The following is a 20,504-nucleotide window of genomic DNA, read 5'->3' as shown; positions in this document are numbered from 1 at the left end:
GTGGCCTAGGCAGGACCTGAGTAAGGAGAGGTTGGTTAATGACTAAGTTACCTCCCTGAGCCCCCACCATGTAGTTAGTGTGTATGCTCCTCACATACACCCCATACATATGTGACCTACCACCCCATCTTTCCCTGGTGGAAGAATAAAGTTTCTTAAAGGTAGAGGCATAGATCTTGCCCTCCCCCACCAGTTTATTCTTTTCACAAAAGGAGTGGTACAGAAGAGAGCCAAGCAGATTTGTGGCCCTGCTCTCCCCTCTGGTTTTTCATGTCACTTTCATTTGCAACTGACATGTATCAGGTTACTCTGGAGATGCCTAACTAGTTCAGGAAAGAGATATTTAAGTATGTTCCCTCCTTTTTCCAGGTCTGGTTGTAAAAGGTGCCTCTTCTCCAGGGACATTCGGTTTGATGGGTGGGGTTGGGGGGCTCTAAAGGGTTGGCTGTGCCACCTTTCCCTAAAAATGCGTTCTTTCTCTGCTGAGAAATGTTATTTTTAGATGCCATTATTATTCTAAGTACAGATTGACAGGCCTCCCCGAGCTTGCCTGTGTCTGAGACAGGGATCTGTTACAGCTGCTTCCCCTTCTCTTCTCACAAAGAGCAAGCTGGGTAGAGAGCTGGTTTTACTCTAAACCTTAGCCTGACCAGAGGGAACAAGCATGTTTCATCCACCCCCCAGGTCTCCATAAATAGTGGGAAGGCCAGTTACCCCTGGGAAGAAGTGGTGAGCCCCAGTGGTCCCTGGGGCCCTTCACCCGTGGGTAGCACCTTGGCCGGCAGGAGAGGCACAGCCAAGATTTCCAGAACTCAGCGCAGGTTCCACACATGCTTCTTCCTCTGAAGTCCTGGTGGCTGAAGGACTCTCCTGCTTCTGCCTCTACTTTCCCGTGAGAATTCCTGAAATGGTGTGTAAAAAGCATTCTGCCTCTGCCGCTTCCTGGCTGCAAAGTCTTGAGCAGCCATTTCACCTTCTACCTAGCCTATATAGTCTTCTCATCTGTAGAAGGAAAAGAATAGTACCTGTCAGGGCAATGAGGATTCAGTGAGATCACACATGTGAAAGCTCATGGCACTGTGCTTGGACCAGTAGGTGATCGTAGCTGTTCATTTCTCTCCCCAGACATTCCTGGGTAGATAGTGACTCTGTGAAAGGCACACAAAGTCAGGGAGACGGTGTCCTTTAGCGGGGGACTTCTCCTGGTCACTGGGCAGTGTTTTCTGGATTATATATTTACTCATTTAATAGCCACCTGTCAAGCACCAGGGGCATGGCCCCATATCGAGCATTAGGGACATCGACATGAATCAACATGGAGCCTGCCCTCAAGAAGACCCAAGAAGATCTGCTTTCTTTCATTAGGTTCCTATTACAGGAATCCATCTCCTCCCTGTGCTTTCACCTCCAGGTTAATCGACATTGCCCGTAAACTGGACAAGGCCGAGCGGGAGCCCCTGCTGATGTGTGCTTACTACTTTAAAAAGCTGGATAACCCTGGCTATGCTGCTGAAACCTACTTGAAGATTGGTGACCTGAAGTCCTTGGTTCAGCTGCATGTGGAAACCCAGCGCTGGGATGAGGTGAGGGTATAGCATGCCTCCTGGGCAAGGGAGCCCCACTTGAGCCCTGGACCACAAGGGGCTTTTTGTGGTTTGGTTGGAGGGCAGTTGCCTTCATCATGGGAATGAACATTGGCCTGGTAATCAGGAGCCTACCCTCAAATTCTTTGAACCAGAGTGTCTTACAGGCCCTTTCAATATTAGCTCTCCATTTATTCGTTTGTTCATTCATTCATTCATTCATTCATTCATTCATTCATTCAGAAAATCTCTATGCACTGCTGGCTTCAGGGGAGCCCTGTGATAGACACCAGGGATGTGAGAGTTAATAGGATAGCCCGGTGCCTGCTGTTGGTCTGAGCTGCTTTTGACCAGCACCACAGGCTGATGAATCTCTGACATGGAGACACACCTGTGTAGCATTCAAAATCTGCTGGGTGCCATTTGACAGAAAATGCCACCCATACTCCTCAAGTGCAGGCTACCAGAGCCATTTCACAGGCAACTCCTTCTCCCCCTTTCCCCTAACCTGGACTCCTCTGGTGTGAAGGGTGGATGGGAAGAATTAGCCAGGCCTGAAGGGAAAGATGGCTAAGGCCAGGCTGGCTGAAGTAGCCAATGAGCTGCCCACTCCATGGCTTGACTCCTACCCTCCAGGTCACTGGCTACCTGTGCCCTGGACTGAAATTCATTCCTGAGAGGATGAGGGGCTGCACCCACGGTCCCCACTCCACCCCACCCACACACCACCCACTGAGGTCTAGTTTATAGAGCCATAGCAAGATCTTTTCTGAGTAAAGCTGTCTGACTCTTGTCTGCCCTCTGAGTGGCTCCATTTGGTGAGGCGACAAAGTTACTGATGAGAAAAAGTGGGGCAAAGGACGGAGGCAATAATGGCTTCTCAAGATAAATTTATTGGGAGATTTCTCAAGTAGCATAAATTAGAGCATCTTAGAAACACTCAGTCCTCACTGTGCATCAGGCAAACTTTCTCCCTGTTGTCACATACTGTCCCCCATGACTCATTTCCAGTTCTCCTGGCCTGACAGGTGGTTCTGGGATTTAGATAAAGCAGTCACTGGGTCCCATTCAGCACCAAGTCCACAGTCATCTTTGACAGCTAATAAGCAGTGATGATGATAATGTCAATTCTGTTTCCTTAGGTGTCATCTGCAATTAAAAGAAATCTGTTTGCAGCGCTACAGGAGCCCACGCAAACCCTCAAAATAAAATGTTTCCGATTCTGTGCTGCTTCTGTGGTCCAGAAACAGACTGTGTTGTTATTGAATCCAGTCGCTTGCATATTGCTGTTAATTGCCTTTTGTTTTCAAAGAGCTGATTTGTTTTTGCGTTTCTGGGGGTGGTGGTAGGGGGAGGCACTCTCCCCCTCTGAGTTGTCAGGCTGGCAAAATATGACACATCCCTAATGGATTCAGCCAAGTGCCATGTTATCATGGGGGCTGTGGGGGCTGCTTTATTAAGACTGCATTTGCTCCTTCCTCCAGGCCTTTGCTTTGGGCGAGAAGCATCCCGAGTTTAAGGATGACATCTATGTGCCCTATGCACAGTGGCTAGCAGAGAATGATCGTTTTGAGGAAGCCCAGAAAGGTAGGCCACACAGACTAGCACCTTGCAGAAGGAGGAGACGGTACTGCCAAGACTTATATTTCAGGAAGGCTGCCAAGCCCCTCCCATCATAGGTCTGAAGATGGACGACTTCATCCCGGGGATGAGACGTGTTTCCTGGTGAAAGACTGGGGAGCAGTGGAAAGAACATGGGCTTTGGAGTTGGACACACCGGGGTCCATCACTCACTTACCCTTAGACCTCAGGCAGGTCCTGTCTCTTCCCTGAGCAAAGCACTGTGCACTCAAATGTAGCTTCTTACTTAATCCTCACAGTAGCTCTATGCTGTCAGAACTGTTTTCTAGATGGGAAAGCTGAGATTGGAGGAGGTAAAGGGATTTGCAAATCCCACAGCAAGGAAGTGGCAGAGAGGGAATTTGAGCCAGGCTGGGGTGGGGACAAAATATGAGGACTCCCACAGAGTGTCAAGCATGGTCTCACCTGCCACTTTCCTCTACTGCAAATAGTAACTTGGCTCAGATAAATGCAGTGTCCTCTGTTCTTTGGCATTTCCACTGGTAAAATGGACTGCACCCCAAGTATGGCAATATCTGAGATAGGAGGGAAAGGAAGCATAGAGCTTTAACTGGTAATACTAATTTTAAAATGTGACTACCTTCTCTGTGTCAGGCAGCACCTGGCACTTAACTACATAATCCTCAACCTAGCCAGCAGCCCTGCAGAGACACAGAGGCTGACTGTGCCCTGCAAAGTCACAAAGCCAGAGAGAGTAGCAGAGCCAGGGTTGGACCAGGCTCTGTCTGCCTGGAAACGTGATTCCTGTGACTAGGTCTTGCTGCCTCCTTAGGAAGTCTTCTAATTGAAGGTGGGTGTGTCGTATTCCATAGCATCTCATTTACACTTCTATATGGTAACAGTTGCCACCTCCGGACACATTGCGGAACAAATGTCTCCCTGTTGGAGCTCCTCAGCTAAAAGCCCCCATTGAAAGACAGCATGTTCTCTTCTGCTTTAGCATTTCCAGAGCACCCAGTTGCTGAAGTATGTGCATGTTTGGGCAAAACACATCAACCTATCCATCTGTCTGTGTCTGCCCTTCCAAGAATCCATCGCCATAGTAACTTGGTACTCAGACAAGAGATTGGAGATGAGATTGGAACAAAGGCCAGACCTTTTCCTTCTCTAAAGCAGAGGATTTGGATCATCTAAGTGCCCACATGTGGGCAAATGTCACAGCTAGAAGTGCTTCCCTGGCAGCCCCTAACATCGTATGGGTTTGGCCACGTAGTGAAGATTCAGAAAATTTATGTTAAATGGATATAGGAATTATTCAGAGATTTTTTTTGCATGTTTTCACAAATGTTTGGTTGCTAGAACTGAGCCATGTTTTTCAAGGTTGTCATTAAAAAGCACACAGTTGAAAACTGATGGAGGACTTGAGTTGGACTAGGTTCTGTGACCTTGAGTATGCCACTTTGCCTCCACCTTCATAAGTCTATTGTGACCATCCAAAGTGGAATCAGCAACAAAAACACTTTGTAAACCACCAAAAATGTTAAAGTGTCGAGTGCTACTCGTGTCACCCCAGATGTCACAAAGCTTTGTCCTAGAATGGGATGAGGGTAAAACCTCATGAGTAACGGGCGGTAGGGCCATCCTCAGACTTCACCCTGCAATTTGGCCCCTAGGTTTTTCTTTCTGCCATGCTTTTCCGAAGTCAGTTGCCTTTTCCCAGCCAGAAAGGAATAAAGCTCACTGTACTTTTTTCAGGATGTAGCCTCAGTTATTTATAGCCTTCGGCCTGAGAGGCGCATCCCAGCAACGAAGTGCTGCGGATGCTCCCAATGAGTGTCCTACTTCTACAGCAGCCCCTTTCAAGCCCTGCAGAATTTCATCCCACTCCCACAATTGTGTGTGTTTTTGTGCCCCTTCAGCATTCCACAAGGCCGGGCGGCAGCGAGAAGCGGTCAGGGTGCTGGAGCAGCTCACACACAATGCCGTGGTAGAGAGCAGATTTAATGACGCTGCCTATTATTACTGGATGCTATCCATGCAGTGCCTTGATATAGCTCAAGGTAAGTAAACATCAGCCAGGCTGCTTGTTTTCCCCAAGCCCTGCTCTGGCAGCAAGATAAACATCGAAAGAGCCGGGACGTTTTAATTAAAGCCCTGGGCTTGTTTATTGGGTGTATTGTCCGTAACCCTGTCTTGCAGTGGCGTAATCTGGTGTGTCATCTTTTTCCAGTTTGCCCATAAGTTTAATGATGGTATGAGGGCCGTCCTAGGGTTATGGTTGGGAGGTCCTGGCCTGTGTTGCTAATTCAGAACATATCTCTCCCTTGCTACCTGGGAGTCTATAACTGGACCCAGGTGAGCACTTTAAAAAAATTTTAATTAAATGGAGAGATGAAAAAGAGATCACTTTACAATAACACACTCCAGATTCTCACTCATCCCAGGCAGGAAAACAGTTTTAATGTTGCTTTCTTGAGACTTCCCATGATGCACTGAGAGAGTTCTGGAAGCAGAGGGGACAGGAAAATGTTCTTCACTGGACCAAGGCCAGCATGCCAGAGTGGGAGAAACACTAGGATTGGAGGCAGCTAGGTGACTTGTAATAAGTCACAATTTCTTCCTAAGCTTTATATCCCCTTTTGTGGCGTGGGGGTAATCCTATCCTGCTTTCTTTTTTTTTTTTTTTTTTTTAATTTTCTCTATCCTGCTTTCTTTATAAGGCTGCTGTGAGCCTCACAGAAGCTGTGGTTACAGTTTAGAAACTGTTGGGTCCAGGTGTAAGGTGGGATGTTTCTGTTCTGGCCAGTGGTCTGTGCTTTGGATAAGGCATGGCTCAGAGGGAAGAGGCTAGAGGTGAGATGAAGACATCTGCTCACCCTCTACGCCAGGCTCCTCTGGTATGTCCGGGGGCTAGTGATCACTATCGTCATGCTGCAGCTGGCGCTCTCCAGTGGAATGACCTGGTAGGCTGTAGTGTCAGATCTGGGATAACCTGTGAGAAACATTCTCAGACTTTCCATGGCCACATGCTCTGCCCAGCTGAGACTTTCTCTGTCTTGGGGTGGTCCTAGCTCCTCAACAGCACCTTTCCCATCACTGCATCTCTTGTCACTTTTCCTGGCACAGGTCTGATAATTGGGGGAGAGCTGACACTGGCAATGTTGCCATTGGCTTGCCTTTCCTTATAGACATGGCTTGACATATCTTCCCCCTCCTGCCCTCCCTGCTCCCGCTGCACTCCTCAGACCCTGCCCAGAAGGACATGATGCTTGACAAGTTCCGCCACTTCCAGCACTTGGCTGAGCTGTACCACGGTTACCATGCCATTCAGCGGTACACGGTAAGATGGCCAGGAGACAGGGACCTGGTGGGGGGTGCTGCCTACTGAGCTAGGGGCCTTGGGCACGTCTTACAGAGCCGCAGACCTCTGGATGGAAATGGCCAACAGGATGACTTTCCAATAAATTCTGGTCTGCTCCTGGGAGACAAAGTTTGGGACTTTGATTTTCCTCAGCTACCTTTTTGACCTGTTGCAAGATGTGGGCTTTTAAATTGGCAAGCCAGAGCTAGAGTCAGCTTTTCTAATTGCCTGCTTTACATTTATAAAACTCAGGCTGACTCTGGGTTAGCCAGACAAAGGATTATCTCTAAAATCTTCAGGGGTGGATGTTCCACTCTAGATGGGTGAAAGCCTGGCTCTAACCAAAGGTCTAAGGTCTCCTTGGCCCTGCCACTAAATTGCTAGGTGCCCTTGAGCAATTTATTTTCTCTCTGTTTCTTTCTTTATAAAAGGAGGGTCAGCTTGATCTCCAGAGACCCAAATAGTTCTTTTTAGTTACTCCCTGATTCTTTTGATTAAACCATTTTAAATCTATCTCCTGACAATGAGGAACAAGTGATAGGTTATTATCAGCCTCCTCAATTCGCATTATCTTTAATCACTCAACAAATGTTGATTAAGCGCCTACAGGGTGTGCTTATCCTGTGCTAAGCTAGGAGGATAATACCAATAACCAACCTTTATTGAGCATTTACAGTTTTATTTTTTAAAGATTTTATATATCTGAGGGAGAGTGCATGTGCACATGAGCAGGGGTAGGGGTAGAGTGAGAGGAGGGAGCTGATGTGGGGCTCCACCCCAGGATTCTGGGATCATGACCTGAGCCAAAGGCAGATGCTTAACTGACTGAGCCACCCTGGCATCCCTTGAGCACTTATTATTTACCAGGCAATGTGCTGAAGGCTTTATTATATCAATTTATTTAATCCTTTCAATCATGCTGTGAGATAAGTACTGTCATCCTCATTTTACAGATTAGGAAACAGAGGCACTAAACACAGAGATCCTATAGCTAGTAAGTGGGAACCAGTACTAGAACCCAGACAGGCTGGCTCCGGAGCCTGTGCTCTTAGCTTCTGATCGCCCACATCCTTTAAATTGGAGAAGGCAAACCACTGGCCTCACTCCCCAGCTGCACTGTGTGACCTTGGCAAATTGTTTACTTGCCTCTATGCTTCAGCTTTCTTCTCTATAAAGTGGGGGTTATAATAGTACCTACTTGATGGGCTTGTGAGGATTAAATGAGTTAATATTGGAAGAGAGCCTGACACAGGTGAGTGTCAGCCCTGTGTGGAGGCTTCCGACCACTGTTCCCCCCCCCCCCCCCCCCCCCCGCAGCAGGCTGAGCATTTCACAGTTCTGCTGAGCACTGAGCATGTTCTTTGTCTCTGAAGAAAGTCTGGCAAGAAAGACTCTGCTAGGCTCTACCTGGACCTGCTGTCAGTCCTTCATCTCATCTCTTCCCTACACCATGGTGTGGTTTCAAAGGACCTCATCTTCCCTATAGTCTTTTCAGGGCCCCTCATTTCTATCAGGTGCATTAGGGCCCAAGAGAGCAGCTCTGAGTCAGAGCAGACTGGAAAGGGAAGCATCAGTCCTCTCCTGAGGTAATGGCTTCTTTCCCAGAGGAGAGGTACTAATCCTGAGGACCCCCCTCCCCCGCCCACCAATTCTGTTCTTCCTGGGATGTTTCTTAGCTTCCAAACCAAAGGCAAGCTTCTCCCTGGCTCTCACCCAGAAAAGGATGCAGTCTCAGGTTTTCCTGGGTTCTTGGAACTAACAGAGGCTCTAGAAATTTAAATGAGAGCTAAAGAGAGAATACTGGGCTCCAAATCCAAGTAGTAATATAAAGTAAGTTCTCACAAATTTAGGCCAATTAGGGCCTAAGTCCTGTTGGCACAGTGACAAGTACGGCTTAGTAAGACCCTTCAGGAAATGTCAGTTTATTACCATGTAAGTGCTCGAGGGGGGGGGTGGGAGCTGGCTTGCTTTCATCTTGTCATCTAAAGTAGTCTTAGTTTGTAGACAATGTGCCAGATCCCTTCAAAATGGTATTCTTAACCTATTACGGACCCCCTCCTGGTAGAAAATTCCATGTGGTCGGTCTACTGTGCTGAACTTCTGGCAGCCTCTAGGTACAGAAGACCCATTTGTGTGTGTGAGTGCCTGGTCTGCTAGGGCCCGTGCCAGGTTCTAGGAGTGCGAGGATAAGCAGTTGAGGAGCTCCAGCACATGTGCACATTTGGTGGGCATTGGACAGCCAGGCTGTTGCTGGAGAGCTGAGAAGAAGCACATGATTTCAGGCTCTAAAGAGTTAACTGCCTCAATTTAATGACATGCTTAGGTCTGGTCATGTCCTAAATTACATAAAAGGTCCTCTTTCTCAGAGCTAATTGGAGACAACTTGAGCTCAGGGAAATGGAATCATAACTAACCCCAGAGGCAGTAGCAACTTGGGAGAGAGGCATTCTTAGGCTTTGGAATCAGACCTGGGTTTGAATCCTCCTTCAGCTCTTTTCTAGCTGAGTGACTTGGGTAAGTCATCTCTATGGGCCTCAGTTTTCTTATCAGTACAGTGAAGATGAAAATGCATCCTCACAGTATTGTGTTAAAGACCACACAAGGGACACCTGGGTGCCTCTGTGGTTGAGTGTCTGCCTTTGGCTCAGGTCATGATCTTGGAGTCCTAGGATTAAGTCCTGCATCGAGCTCCCTGCATGGAGCCTGCTTCTCCCTCTGCCTATGTCTCTGTTTCTCGAGACTCTGTCTCTCGTGAATAAATAAATAAAATCTTAAAAAAAAAAAAATAAAGACCACATGAGACAGCAGCTGTAAAGTGCCCAGCACATAATAGCTGCTCATTAAGGGAGACTGCTCTTTTATTGAATATTTCAGAATTATTGGTATTTGCCTTTTGGCCTGGTCTAGCAGCTGCTTAGTTGAGGAATTCAATCCTTGTTTGCTTTTTCACTGCAGGAGGAGCCCTTCAGTTTCCATCTTCCTGAAACCCTCTTCAACATCTCCAGATTCCTCCTGCACAGCCTAACCAAAGACACCCCCCTGGGCATCTCTAAAGTGTATCCTTTCTCTCAACCCCCCATCCTCTGTCCCACCCCTCTTGTCTAATGGCCCCTGTGAAGTTCGTTCCAGATCACTTTACTGGCAGAACCTTCCCTCTCTCCCGTAGCCCTCAGGGAAGAAAGAGAGTTTGTCCTGCTGCTACTGTTTTGATGTAGAAGCAGCTCAGCCAGGAAGGCTAAGGGGCCAGTGCCAAGAGAAGATTAGTTTTCAGGGCTCTCTGGACTTGGCCCAGTAGTGGGTCTCTAAGCAGCACACTGCCCAAGCCCTCCTGGAACCCATAAATGAGGGTATAACAAATATAGGAAGCACTTGGACTCTTGGGCATTTCCCTGGGTGGGGGGCATTTGTTCAGCCCAGAAGATGGAGCACCTGCTGTACCTCAGACATTGGTGGTATGTGAAAAAGCTGCCATCTAGTAGAGGAGGTAACAAGTGTCAGGGCTTAGTTCAGTGGGATATGTGCTATGATCAAGGGTGGAATGTAGTCAAGGCTGGGCCCATGATCAGGGAAGGCTGCCTAGAGAAGCTGATGCCTATCCTATAAGACTACCAGGGAAGATAGTAGAGTAGATGTTCCAGGGGAGTACCCAGCACATGGGAAGGCATAGAAGTGAAGTAAATACTGTGTACAGGAGAAATTGGAGCCAGGCTGGAGAGGTCGTGGATGGATCAGTACCACTTTAAAGAAATGGCTTCTTTAAAGGGTTCCAGACCCATCATTTACATTTCAGAGGAATCGAATGGTGCCTTCATTGACCCAGACCTTTGCAGAGGAGTGGCCAAGGCCACATCTGCCAGAGCCTTGGAACCTGTCCCCAACCTTTCCAGCAAATTCTGTTCAAGTCAACAGAGGTTTTTTTGTTTGTTTGTTTGTTTGTTTATTTATGAGAGACACACAAAGAAAAGCAGAGACACAGGCGGAGGGAGGAGAAGCAGGCTCCATGCAAGCCCACTATGGGACTCGATCCCGGAATCACGCCCTGAGCCGAAGGCAGACACTCAACCACTGAGCCACCCAGGTGTCCCAAGTCAACAGAGTTTGATTGAACCCCTGCCCTAAGCTGTACCTTATACTGTTCACTGGGGACCTGGAAATGGATCCCAACATGGTACCTGACTTTGAGGAATGATAGTGGAGACACAGACAAGGAAACTTACCACCATGTAACTTCTGGAGTGGAAGGAGCCACACTGGGGTTGTGGGGAACAGGAGCATCAGGGGGAAGGAGACTGGGAAGGAGGCATGGTACTTGGGGCTTGCCACGGAGAAGTGGGGCAGAGAGTTCACAAGCAGGGCCAGGAAGAGAGGTCAGGCTTGGCCTGGGCACAGCTAACATTTAGATGACCTGGGATCAAGTGCAAAGGCTTGTGGCCTGAGATTGAGGAGCTCAGAGGAGAGTCTCAGAGAGTAGGGGAGGCCTGTCACTCAGAAATCACTGTGACTCCTGGTGAAGTGTGGGCAGAAAGAAGTGCTCTATACCCCATAGTCTCTGTGAGCTGGTTCTGAGTGAGCTCCACAGGCAATCTGGGACCAGCCCCACCTGGCGAGGCTAGAGCAGGATGGCATTTGGTGCTATACATCCTAGGACCTGGCTGGCAGGCTGGCCTAGGTGGGAAGAGTCATTTTGGCCTAGTCAGGGTACAAGATGAGCCATCAGCAGAACCTAAGCAAATTTAAAATATTAATGGAAACTGCACTGTTTTTATCTCTGGAAAAATCCCTGTGCCGTGATATCTGAGAAGTACACTTACATCCCACAAATGAGCAAAGCACTCCTCAGGCCCTGCCCATGCCCTCTTGGCACTAGAATAAGCTGCATTCCAGTATAGGGCTCACTCTGAGGGTAATCAGTGCCAGCTCTTGGGCCCAGTGTGGCCTCTGCTGTCCTTAACCTTGTCACCTGCAGGAACACGCTCTTCACTCTCGCCAAGCAAAGCAAAGCCCTGGGTGCCTACAAGCTGGCTCGGCATGCCTATGACAAGCTGCAGGGCCTGCAGATCCCCGCCAGGTTCCAGAAGTCCATTGAGCTGGGTAGCCTGACCATCCGTTCCAAGCCCTTCCATGACAGTGAGGTGAGGGCACAGCTTTCTCAGGCAGGAGGCTTCCTTTCTTCTTGGACATCTCCTGATGCTTTCTTTCCTGGACTGGGTTCTGTTTGAAAGATAGCTACCATGCTCTCAGAGTTCTGCACCCTCCTCCCCTTCCCAAGCCCTGGTTTGCTAACTCCTGCTTTTTCCTCTCTGCTTCCTCTGTTCTCTACTCAGCCTGCTGTGCTCCAGCCACAGTCCCTGGTCCCTGTGGGCCACAGAACCCTCCCCTTTCTTGCTGCCTAGTCCTCCTCTGAGGCTCTGAATTGGCTACAGTCCAGCCCGCACTGCTCTGCCCTTGACCTCCCTCTGCTCCTCCATGCCCAGGTCACTCTGCCTTCACCTTGTCCTATGAGCCCCTGCCTTAGCCCACACAGGTGGCCTTTTTACTTGGCAACCAGGCCCCAGGGGACTGAAATCAGAGCGGGAAGCATGTCCTCACTCTGGGTTTGATCCTCATGCAGTTGTGGTTCTTGTGCTTTTGTAGGAGCTGGTGCCCTTGTGCTACCGCTGCTCCACCAACAACCCGTTGCTGAACAACCTGGGCAATGTTTGCATCAATTGCCGCCAGCCATTCGTCTTCTCTGCCTCTTCCTATGGTGAGTCTGGCATGCAGATGGAGCAGCCATGGATGGCTGTACTCTCTCCACTGTTGATTGGCCACACGTGTCCTCATTTGTAAATTAGGGACAGTGTGACACCCACCCCACCAGACACTCAGTCACTAAGGGTTCCCAGAACTAGGATCCAGGGCTGCCCAGACTTGAAGCACCTACCCCTCAGAACCTGGCATGGGGCTTTGCATAACACAAATGCTCCAGGTGCCACTGGTCAGGCATTTGGTCTGAGAGGCTAAGATGAGCTCTTATGTCCTGGTTCCTTCTATGTTGACAAAGGATCAGAAGCCCCTTCCAGGTAGCTGGGCAGAGGCTGTTCCTCCTCCCTTGGAGAGGAGCCCATCCAGCTATTATGGGGAAGAGAAGGGCTAAAGGCCATTGGTTCTCATGTACACACGTACACATGCATACACGCATACATGCCTGCTTCCTCCAGACATGTGGTGAGCAAAAGGAGGCGGCCATGCTGTGTCTCCTTGCTTACAGAGAAGCTTGCTACTGGGTGGGGAAGGAACTCTGATCCTCCCACCACCCCTCGTGCTACCTGGTGAGAGCATCCCAGCCCCTAGCTCCCCCTGAGACAGCCACTCCATGGCCCCTCCCCATGCCCTGTGCCCTCTAGAGGTGCTGCACCTGGTTGAATTCTACCTGGAAGAGGGGATCACTGATGAAGAAGCTGTCTCCCTCATTGACCTGGAGGCACCAAGACATAAGCGTGAGAACAAATGGCAAGAGATCACGAGCAACAGTATCCTGGATGCTGGGCTAGACTCCTGTGTGTGTCAGCCAAGCACAAGGCCTGGGTATAAGATGGGAGGCAGGAGGGCATGGGGGGATAGCTGGGCCGGTGGAGGCAAGGGTGTGGCAGGCCACTGCCGAGTGATTGGAGAGGCCCACATGGTGGCAGGGACAGGGGCTGGGAATGGGCTGAGAGCTGGCCAATGTGCAGAGATACTGGAGGGAACAGTACATATCCACAGGCCCAGAAGAGGCTTGTGGAGGAGGAGATGGTGTCTTGATATTCACCTTTGCCTCATTTCCAGGAGGGCCTCCCACCTACCCTGTCTCCTAAAAGGTACTGTCTGTGCTTCTTGCCATACACAGTTGATGAGCAACCAACACAACATATGATGTCTCTATCAGCTTTTCCAATTAGGTCTCTTTTATGTCTGTACAAGAGACAGAAACCACATCAGGTTGAGCAAACAAAAGAGTGTAAGGAAGCCTAGCCATAGATGGACACTCAGCTGGATCCAGGTGCTCATTTGGCACTGGTGGGAGGCTATCTCCTGTCCTCTTGGCTCTGCTGTCCTGTGGGTGGCTTCACTCTTGGCAGCACCCACCCCATTCCACCAGCGGTACCAACCCTGCATCCTATCAACATTAAAATCCTTGGAAAGGGCTGATACTCCTAGCATGACAGCAAAAAACCTCAGGGCACATCCTCACTGGGATAGCTTGGGCCAAAGGCCACACCTCAGCTTATCCCTCTGGCTAAGACCATGTTCAGTGTCCTAGCTAGACACAAGAGAGGGGGGCTTCTACATGTGACTGTGCACACTCTGCCCCTGTGGACCTTGCTGGCATACAGTAGCTGGATCAGCAGGTCTGGGTGGACTGGGAGCCTGAGTTTCCATAAGCTTCCAGGTAATGTCAATGCTGCTGGTCCATGGGCCACATTTTGAGGAGCAGAGGAAAAAGGAAAAGCCAGGGAGTTACCTCCCGAAGAAGGGAGACAGGAATCCTATCAGCCTACCAGCCCTCTGCACAGCTCTCAGATGCTTTGGGTTGTTGCTGCCCGGTGGGACCATGTCTCATACCTGATATGGCACCAGCAGCCTCCATTCCCTTGAGGCCCTTCCTTGTGGGAGCAACCCCTGCCCTGGCCTCACATCAGCTCTTCTGCCACTGTCTGGCAGAGGGGACAGTTCCTTAGGTACCTTCAGCCTGGTCTGGCTGGCCGGATTTGCAGGATCTCTTACCACCTTCTCCATGAAATAGGACCTTTGAGTCCATCTCAGTTGCCTACAGAACCACCTGGTGATTGCTAAGTGTTTCTCCAGAAATTGCCAAGTTTGCTGGCCATGGTTTCCAGCTAACCCATTATTTCTACTCCCACCCATAGCAATCTTATAGCCTCTGCTCACTTGGTGCTTCTGATCAGGCCTACATGGGCCATGTCCTGGTCTATGTGGGGCAGCAAAGGTCCTATCGTAGCCCCTTTCCTACCTGTGCACTGGGTCCTGGTCCCAGCCTCTGTGTGACCAGGGCTGTCCCCCCCCCCGGGCCTGGCCTGCATTCCTTCCATTCCTCCATCTAGAAACCTGTTCCACAGACAGTCATGGAGAAACACACCAGGCCCTTGTAGAGCTCCTGTGAATCTTGCATTGGGTGGAGAGTGGAGCCTGTTTCCCACTCAGCTTCAGGTTCTGTCCTTGACCAGACCCTTCCAGATTCCCAGACTCTGAGGCTGGACGAGACCATGGACTCCATGGGAGATGATGACCCATTCACAGCAAAGTTAAGCTTTGAGGTGAGGGTGCCTCTCTGAGTGATGGGCTGTGGAGGCATGTGAGACCTGTTGGGAGGGGTGTTGGAGGTCCCTTCTCCTATATACACTTCTTAGCAGAAGCTGACTTGTTCCCTGTCAGTGCTGCCAGGAGAGTTGAGGTGATAGGTTCCCTATCACTAGAGATGGCTAGAGGAGCTACATGACCTGGCAGGGTTCCATGAAGGTACTCAGTAGGGGAAATCTCTTGGATCCTCCCTGGTTGTCCCAAAGATTCTGGGATCATGACCCATTTAACATGTCACCCTGGCTGTGTGAGAGCACCGGTGCCCTCTTCTTCCCACCTGCTCACCCTGCAGCAAGGCGGCTCAGAGTTTGTGCCTGTGGTGGTGAGCCGGTCAGTGCTGCGCTCCATGAGCCGAAGGGATGTCCTCATCAAGCGCTGGCCCCCGCCCCTGCAGTGGCAGTACTTCCGCTCGCTCCTGCCTGATGCTTCCATCACCATGTGCCCCTCCTGCTTCCAGGTACTGTGCCTACAGCTCACATGTGGTTACCAATTTCTTCTTCTTGCTGCTTTTCCATTTCCCAGGTGTCCCCTTGGGGTGTCCCCTTGGGGACACCTGGCATCTGAGAATAGCACAGTGATCCCAAGGCCAAGGGCAAGGCTCCAAGTTGGGAAGAGACTCAGCCATCCTTAGGCCCTCCCTCCTTTCACTTGTGTTCCATACACTGGAGTGGGCTTGCCCCTGGTCCTTCATTTGGGAGAGCCAGGCAAGACTGATACACCTTTGAATTTCATTCAGAAAAAAGGGGCCTCAGACTCCAGACCCTCATGCCCCTCCCTTTGAGTCCTCAGACAAAGGTGTTCTGGATCTGGTGTTTCTAGCCCTGACTCACTGTCAAGTGTCCTTGGAAGGGCAGCAGGCCCTGCCAGGCTCAGGGCTTAGCCCTGGATCATGACCATTTTTCCTTAGATGTTCCACTCAGAGGACTACGAGCTCCTGGTGCTTCAGCACACCTGCTGCCCCTACTGTCGGAGGCGCATCGATGACCCCAGCCCATGACCGGCCCCCTCAGGACCACCACTCCCATCAGGGCCACCTCACATTTGGCTGGGCTGTCAAAGGAAGAAAGAGTTAAACTGTCAGAATGTGTCTTCTGCCCAGATCAAGTGTGTATTTTAGGGAGGGGCCTCGTGTAACCACGGAATTCCTATTTATGGCATTTCGTGCCTTGTAAATAGCACCAGGAGATGGCGAAGAGAATGTACATATATTTTCTAAGAAAAAAAAATCTGTTACTTTCAGAAAGGCTCTGAGTTGTTCGTGGCAGCCTGCTGGAGTCCACAGATCTGTCAGACCATTAACATGTACACTTTGCGAACAGATTGCCTCAATAATTACAAATAAAAGGGCTACTTATTTTCATCAGTGTCTGCATTTTAGCAAATCTTCATATTGTCTGCAACTTAATTTCCTTATGCAAAAGTGCACCTGTTTCTAATTTGATCTGAGAGGAACATTACGTTTGCCTGCTCTTAAAATTTAATCTAATCGAAATGGCAATATGGGAATGGGTAGGGGAACGGGTATTTATTTATTCTGGTTTAGTGGGGCTCCATCTTTACCAGAAAATAAGGTTCCTGGCTCCACAGAAGATGGCAAAGAGGACCTTTCTGAGGTTCTGGAGCCCACCCTCTGCTTCCTGGCTAGGGCCAGCACCTGCCTCCCCTTCACTTTATTCCCCTAGCCCCACAAAGGCTCCACCCCACTGCACTTTGCCCTGCCCTCCAGCTCCTGAAGCCAGTGAACCTGTTTGAGGTTCTGCTAAGGTCCCTGTCCCTGAGCATCAACAATGTCGGATTCAGCAGCTCAAGGGCAAGGGTGGGAAGCTGGGAAGCTGGGGAGGGAGAGTTGACATTTATTGGGACCTTCTCTGTGCCAGCCGAGTTTCATATGTTGTCTCAGTTCTCACACCATCTTTGTGATGGAAGGATTATGATTTCCATTCTGTAGCCCTGGGGTTGGGTGGAGGTACTGGAGCCCAGGGGCTCACCCAGCCCTTGGTAGAAGCTCCTGCTCCCTTTGCCCTCCACTCTACCTGTCCCAGAGATGGCAACGATTCAGAGCTTTATGCAAAGTCCTGACAGCAGGGGAAAGAGAATTGGGTTGTCAGCTAGGAAAACTGCCCTGGTGATTAGATATTGATACTTTACAGTTCATCTGTGAAGTGGGCAGAGCAGGACAAATGTCCCCATTGTGAGGAATGAAGACTGAGGCCTAGAGAAGGGAGTGGCTGCAGATGCCACCAGGCTTTGTGTGCTGAAGCTGGCCCCCTACCTTACTCCTTCCCCCCTGCCTCCCTCTGCATTTCTCTTTGGAGATGATGGAAGAAAATAAAGAGAGCCAGACAGTTGTGCCAACAGAACTCCTCCGTTGAGTGTCTAATTACTTACGATCATGCATGCTCTCTCTCTTGCTAAACATTTATTAATGTGTTAGGATTTCCATTAGCGCATTACTTGAACTAAAATCATTTGCATATGGCTGGGAAGAAGAGAGGAGAGAGAGAAAACAGCCCCAGCCACCCAACAGGCGTCAATCACAGTGACAGATCAGATGGTCCATGGCTAGAGGCAGGGGGAGGGGGCCCAGCCTGAGACTCCAGCATGCATCCTCTTAGCCGAATAACATGAAAACCAGGGTGTGCCATGCCAAATTCTGCTGCCATAGGGAGGCTGAGCTCTGGAAGTCTGAGTCTGAGAAACAATCATTGTAGCTCCCTTTAAATCAAATGCTCAATGAGTAGTAGACATTGTGCTAAGCACTTTCCATGCATCATCCTCAACAGCCTCCAAGAGTGCCCATAATGCAGATGATGAAACTGAGGCTCAACAACGTTTTCTCCTTTCATTCAACAAATACCTACTGAGCCAAGACAGGATTCACATCCAGGCACAGCCTTTGTATCTAAGCATTCAGTTCTCCATCGCCTCTGTCCCAGCCTAGACAGGGTCTTGATCCTTCTTTCTCCAAGGTTCAGTTTCCTTATGTGTGCAAAAGGGCATACTCCAGCTCTGACCTTGAAGCTCCAGCCACTGTGTCTATCCGATGAGCCTGACAACCCTTCACATGCTACAAGGAAGGCACTGTAGGACTATTGAGATGCCCATTTCACTGAGAGGACATTGAGGTCTAGAGAGAGGCATGGCTGCTACAGGCTGCACAACTTGGTTGGACTTGATCTTCCAAGTCCCCAACGCTATCCACATCTCTGGAAGGAGAAAGTAAGGAAGAGGGAGATTGTGTGGCTCAGAAAGAGCCCCAGGCCAGACCTTAGGTGGGCCTGGCTCTAACCTGGCCTCAGGGGTGTCCCCCTGTACCCTGAGTTGAGGTTACTGAAGCCAGAAGCCCCTTGTGGCTCTCACACCAGTACAGAGATGCCCTGTCTCCAAGACCCCATCTGCCTGTGGCAGATACCAGGTGACCTTCCCCTGGTCCCAGCCCCACCCTTGGGGCAGCTGGGAGCCTCAGCAAAGAGGCCTGCACTGGGCAGGGCTCTCACCTTGTGTCATACACTAATCTCAATACTCCACTCAGACTCCAGAACATCTTCCTAGAATCAGAACCTGGTCATGCTCCTCCCCACTGCTAGCCAGCTAGCACCCAGACTCCTAGGCCTGTCCTCCCTAGCCTGCTCACCCTAGGCCCCAGGGCCAGCTAGCCAATTGCTCCCTGTGCCTTGGCCCAGTTGTCCCCCTGCCGAGGCCTTCCACCTCCCTCCTGGTCCACACCTCGATCCTTGGGGTCCCATAGCACGGGGCCTGGGAGCAGAGCCCTGCCTCCCATGGTTATTGGTTTTCCCCTTGTCAGCTGGCCCCTGAGCCTGGGAGCTCCTGAGGGCAAGGAATGTATCTTAATGTCCCCAGGACCTAGCCCCGAGCCTGTTTGGCAGATGTTGGGGTAAGAGGAAAGTGGAGGGAAGGGGGAGGGAGGAAGTGGGACTAGAGAAGAGGAAGGAAGGGGAGGAGAGTCAGTCTGTCTCCTTCCTTTCTTCCCTTTGGCATTCTCAGCTCAGCCTAAGGCCTCACTCAGCCATAGTGATGCAGCCAGGTGGAGCTAAGCCTGGGAGAGGAGGCAGGGAGGAGGAGGAGGAGGAGGAGAGGGAGGAAGAAGCTGCTGAACCAGCAGCACCTCTATGCAGAGGCTTAAGAGCTATTTGTGTGCTACCTGCTAAGCCCCTAATCCTCCATGGCCAAGTCAGAGCCCCACACCTGAGCTCAGGAGGCCAGGCTCAGGGAAGCCTGGAGATAGGTGCCACCATCTTCAGAGATAGCCTTCCCCAGCTCCCCACCCCCACAGGTCACCCCCAAGAGGGGCCAGTGGCTCAGAAAGTCACCCACACTGGGGCTTGTCTCTTTGGCATGTTCCCGGGCCCTCTCTGGAGCATCTGGAATGGGAGGAGAAAGCTCAGGCTAGGGAGTTAGCTGGTTCACTTCCGGCTCTGCTAACGAACATTAACCCTCTGTGCCCATTTCCTCAGTGGTCAGAGGGTAGGGAGTGAGACCTCCTCACGAGAGGCCAGGAATTGTTCATTAATTTGACAAATATTTATGCAGTTGCTACTCTAAGCTGCCAGTTCAGATGAAGCAAAAGTACAGGCCAGGCCAACCTCTGGAGAGAGATGGGCAGTGAATCAGTAAGAAGACGAATAAGACCATTGCTGAGAGTGATAAGTCCTGAGTAGAAAACCCATGTGATGAGTGGGAGCGCTGGTTTATAGATTTGGGGGCCTCTTCAAAGACTGCTTTGTAACCTGAGTTAGACTCAAAGAGGCTAACACTGTAAGCAATAGTCATTGATCACGTACAGGCAACAGAGTAGGAAACTGAGGCACAGGGCATAGCTGTGCCCAGGCAATGTAGCTACAGAGTCTCAGTCCAGATATAAGGGTAAAGGGACCATGCCTAACTAGGGGCAACCATGACACCTAAATTGTAAGGTCTGAAGGTCTGTGATTGGGCCCTAGTGGGAAAGCAGGTCACATTTACCCTGCAGATGGGTGTGGATCCCCCAAGATTTTCTAATTCCAACAAACTGAGCCTAGAGAGGGGAGGTAGGACTACTCAGGGTGACTCAGAGCCCCAGGCGAGAGTCCAGTGCCACCCCCTGCCCTCTGGGCCACCCCTGCTGCCCCAGGCCTGTGTGACTCAGGCTAGTGGCTTTCCCATCAGCCCAGCACAATCCTTTCTTTTTAGTCATTTATACCATGGTATGAAAGGCTAGCAGATCTTTCCTGAGAGCTGTCTTTGGTGTGGGGTGGGAGGCAGGCCAGGCAGGTGATACCCCAGATTTGTCACGTGACCTGGGCCACTGACTCCCTGCCAACCCTGGGCCTCAGTTTCTCCACTTGTGAAATGTAGCAGGGAGGGTCAGAGTGGGTGATTTCTAATGACTTCCTGCTCCCTGTGAGCCTATTGCTCTAAACAAAAAGCATTTTTAGTTTAAAAAAAGATTCTTTGTCATGCCTCACAGAATACAATGCAGTGTCACCCTGTGCTGCCTTTAATTCCCCTGGCCATGGCCCTCTGAGGGAGGGTCATTAAACTCTGAGACTTAGAAAAGGAAGCACTGACCGAGATAACATAGATCTATTCACTTGGTCCACAAATACCGAGCACCTACTATGTGCCAGACCCTAAGGATA

The 20,504-nt window shown here is 50.3% G+C and overlaps 1 protein-coding gene across 4 annotated transcripts in view; it reads left to right on the top strand.

The window, feature by feature from the left end:
- The window catches only part of IFT122 (intraflagellar transport 122), a 72,001-nt gene extending 55,776 nt beyond the window's left edge, over positions 1-16,225 (top strand). For all 4 annotated transcript variants that reach the window (XM_025449341.3, XM_025449333.3, XM_049097655.1 and 1 more), the window contains 11 exons: positions 1,412-1,583; positions 3,068-3,170; positions 5,084-5,224; positions 6,410-6,504; positions 9,481-9,581; positions 11,492-11,657; positions 12,160-12,271; positions 12,912-13,037; positions 14,743-14,822; positions 15,158-15,322; positions 15,773-16,225. In XM_025449341.3, the coding sequence (XP_025305126.1) occupies positions 1,412-1,583; positions 3,068-3,170; positions 5,084-5,224; positions 6,410-6,504; positions 9,481-9,581; positions 11,492-11,657; positions 12,160-12,271; positions 12,912-13,037; positions 14,743-14,822; positions 15,158-15,322; positions 15,773-15,862 (1,351 nt within the window). In that variant the 3' untranslated portion in view covers positions 15,863-16,225. The remainder of the gene's footprint in view (positions 1-1,411; positions 1,584-3,067; positions 3,171-5,083; positions 5,225-6,409; positions 6,505-9,480; positions 9,582-11,491; positions 11,658-12,159; positions 12,272-12,911; positions 13,038-14,742; positions 14,823-15,157; positions 15,323-15,772) is intronic.
- Positions 16,226-20,504: the final 4,279 nt, after the last annotated feature.

The sequence above is a fragment of the Canis lupus genome, chromosome 20, assembly GCF_003254725.2.
Source record: "Canis lupus dingo isolate Sandy chromosome 20, ASM325472v2, whole genome shotgun sequence".
NCBI lineage: Eukaryota > Metazoa > Chordata > Mammalia > Carnivora > Canidae > Canis > Canis lupus.
Note: the sequence above shows the minus strand (reverse complement) of the source record. Positions and strands in the feature narration are given on the sequence as shown.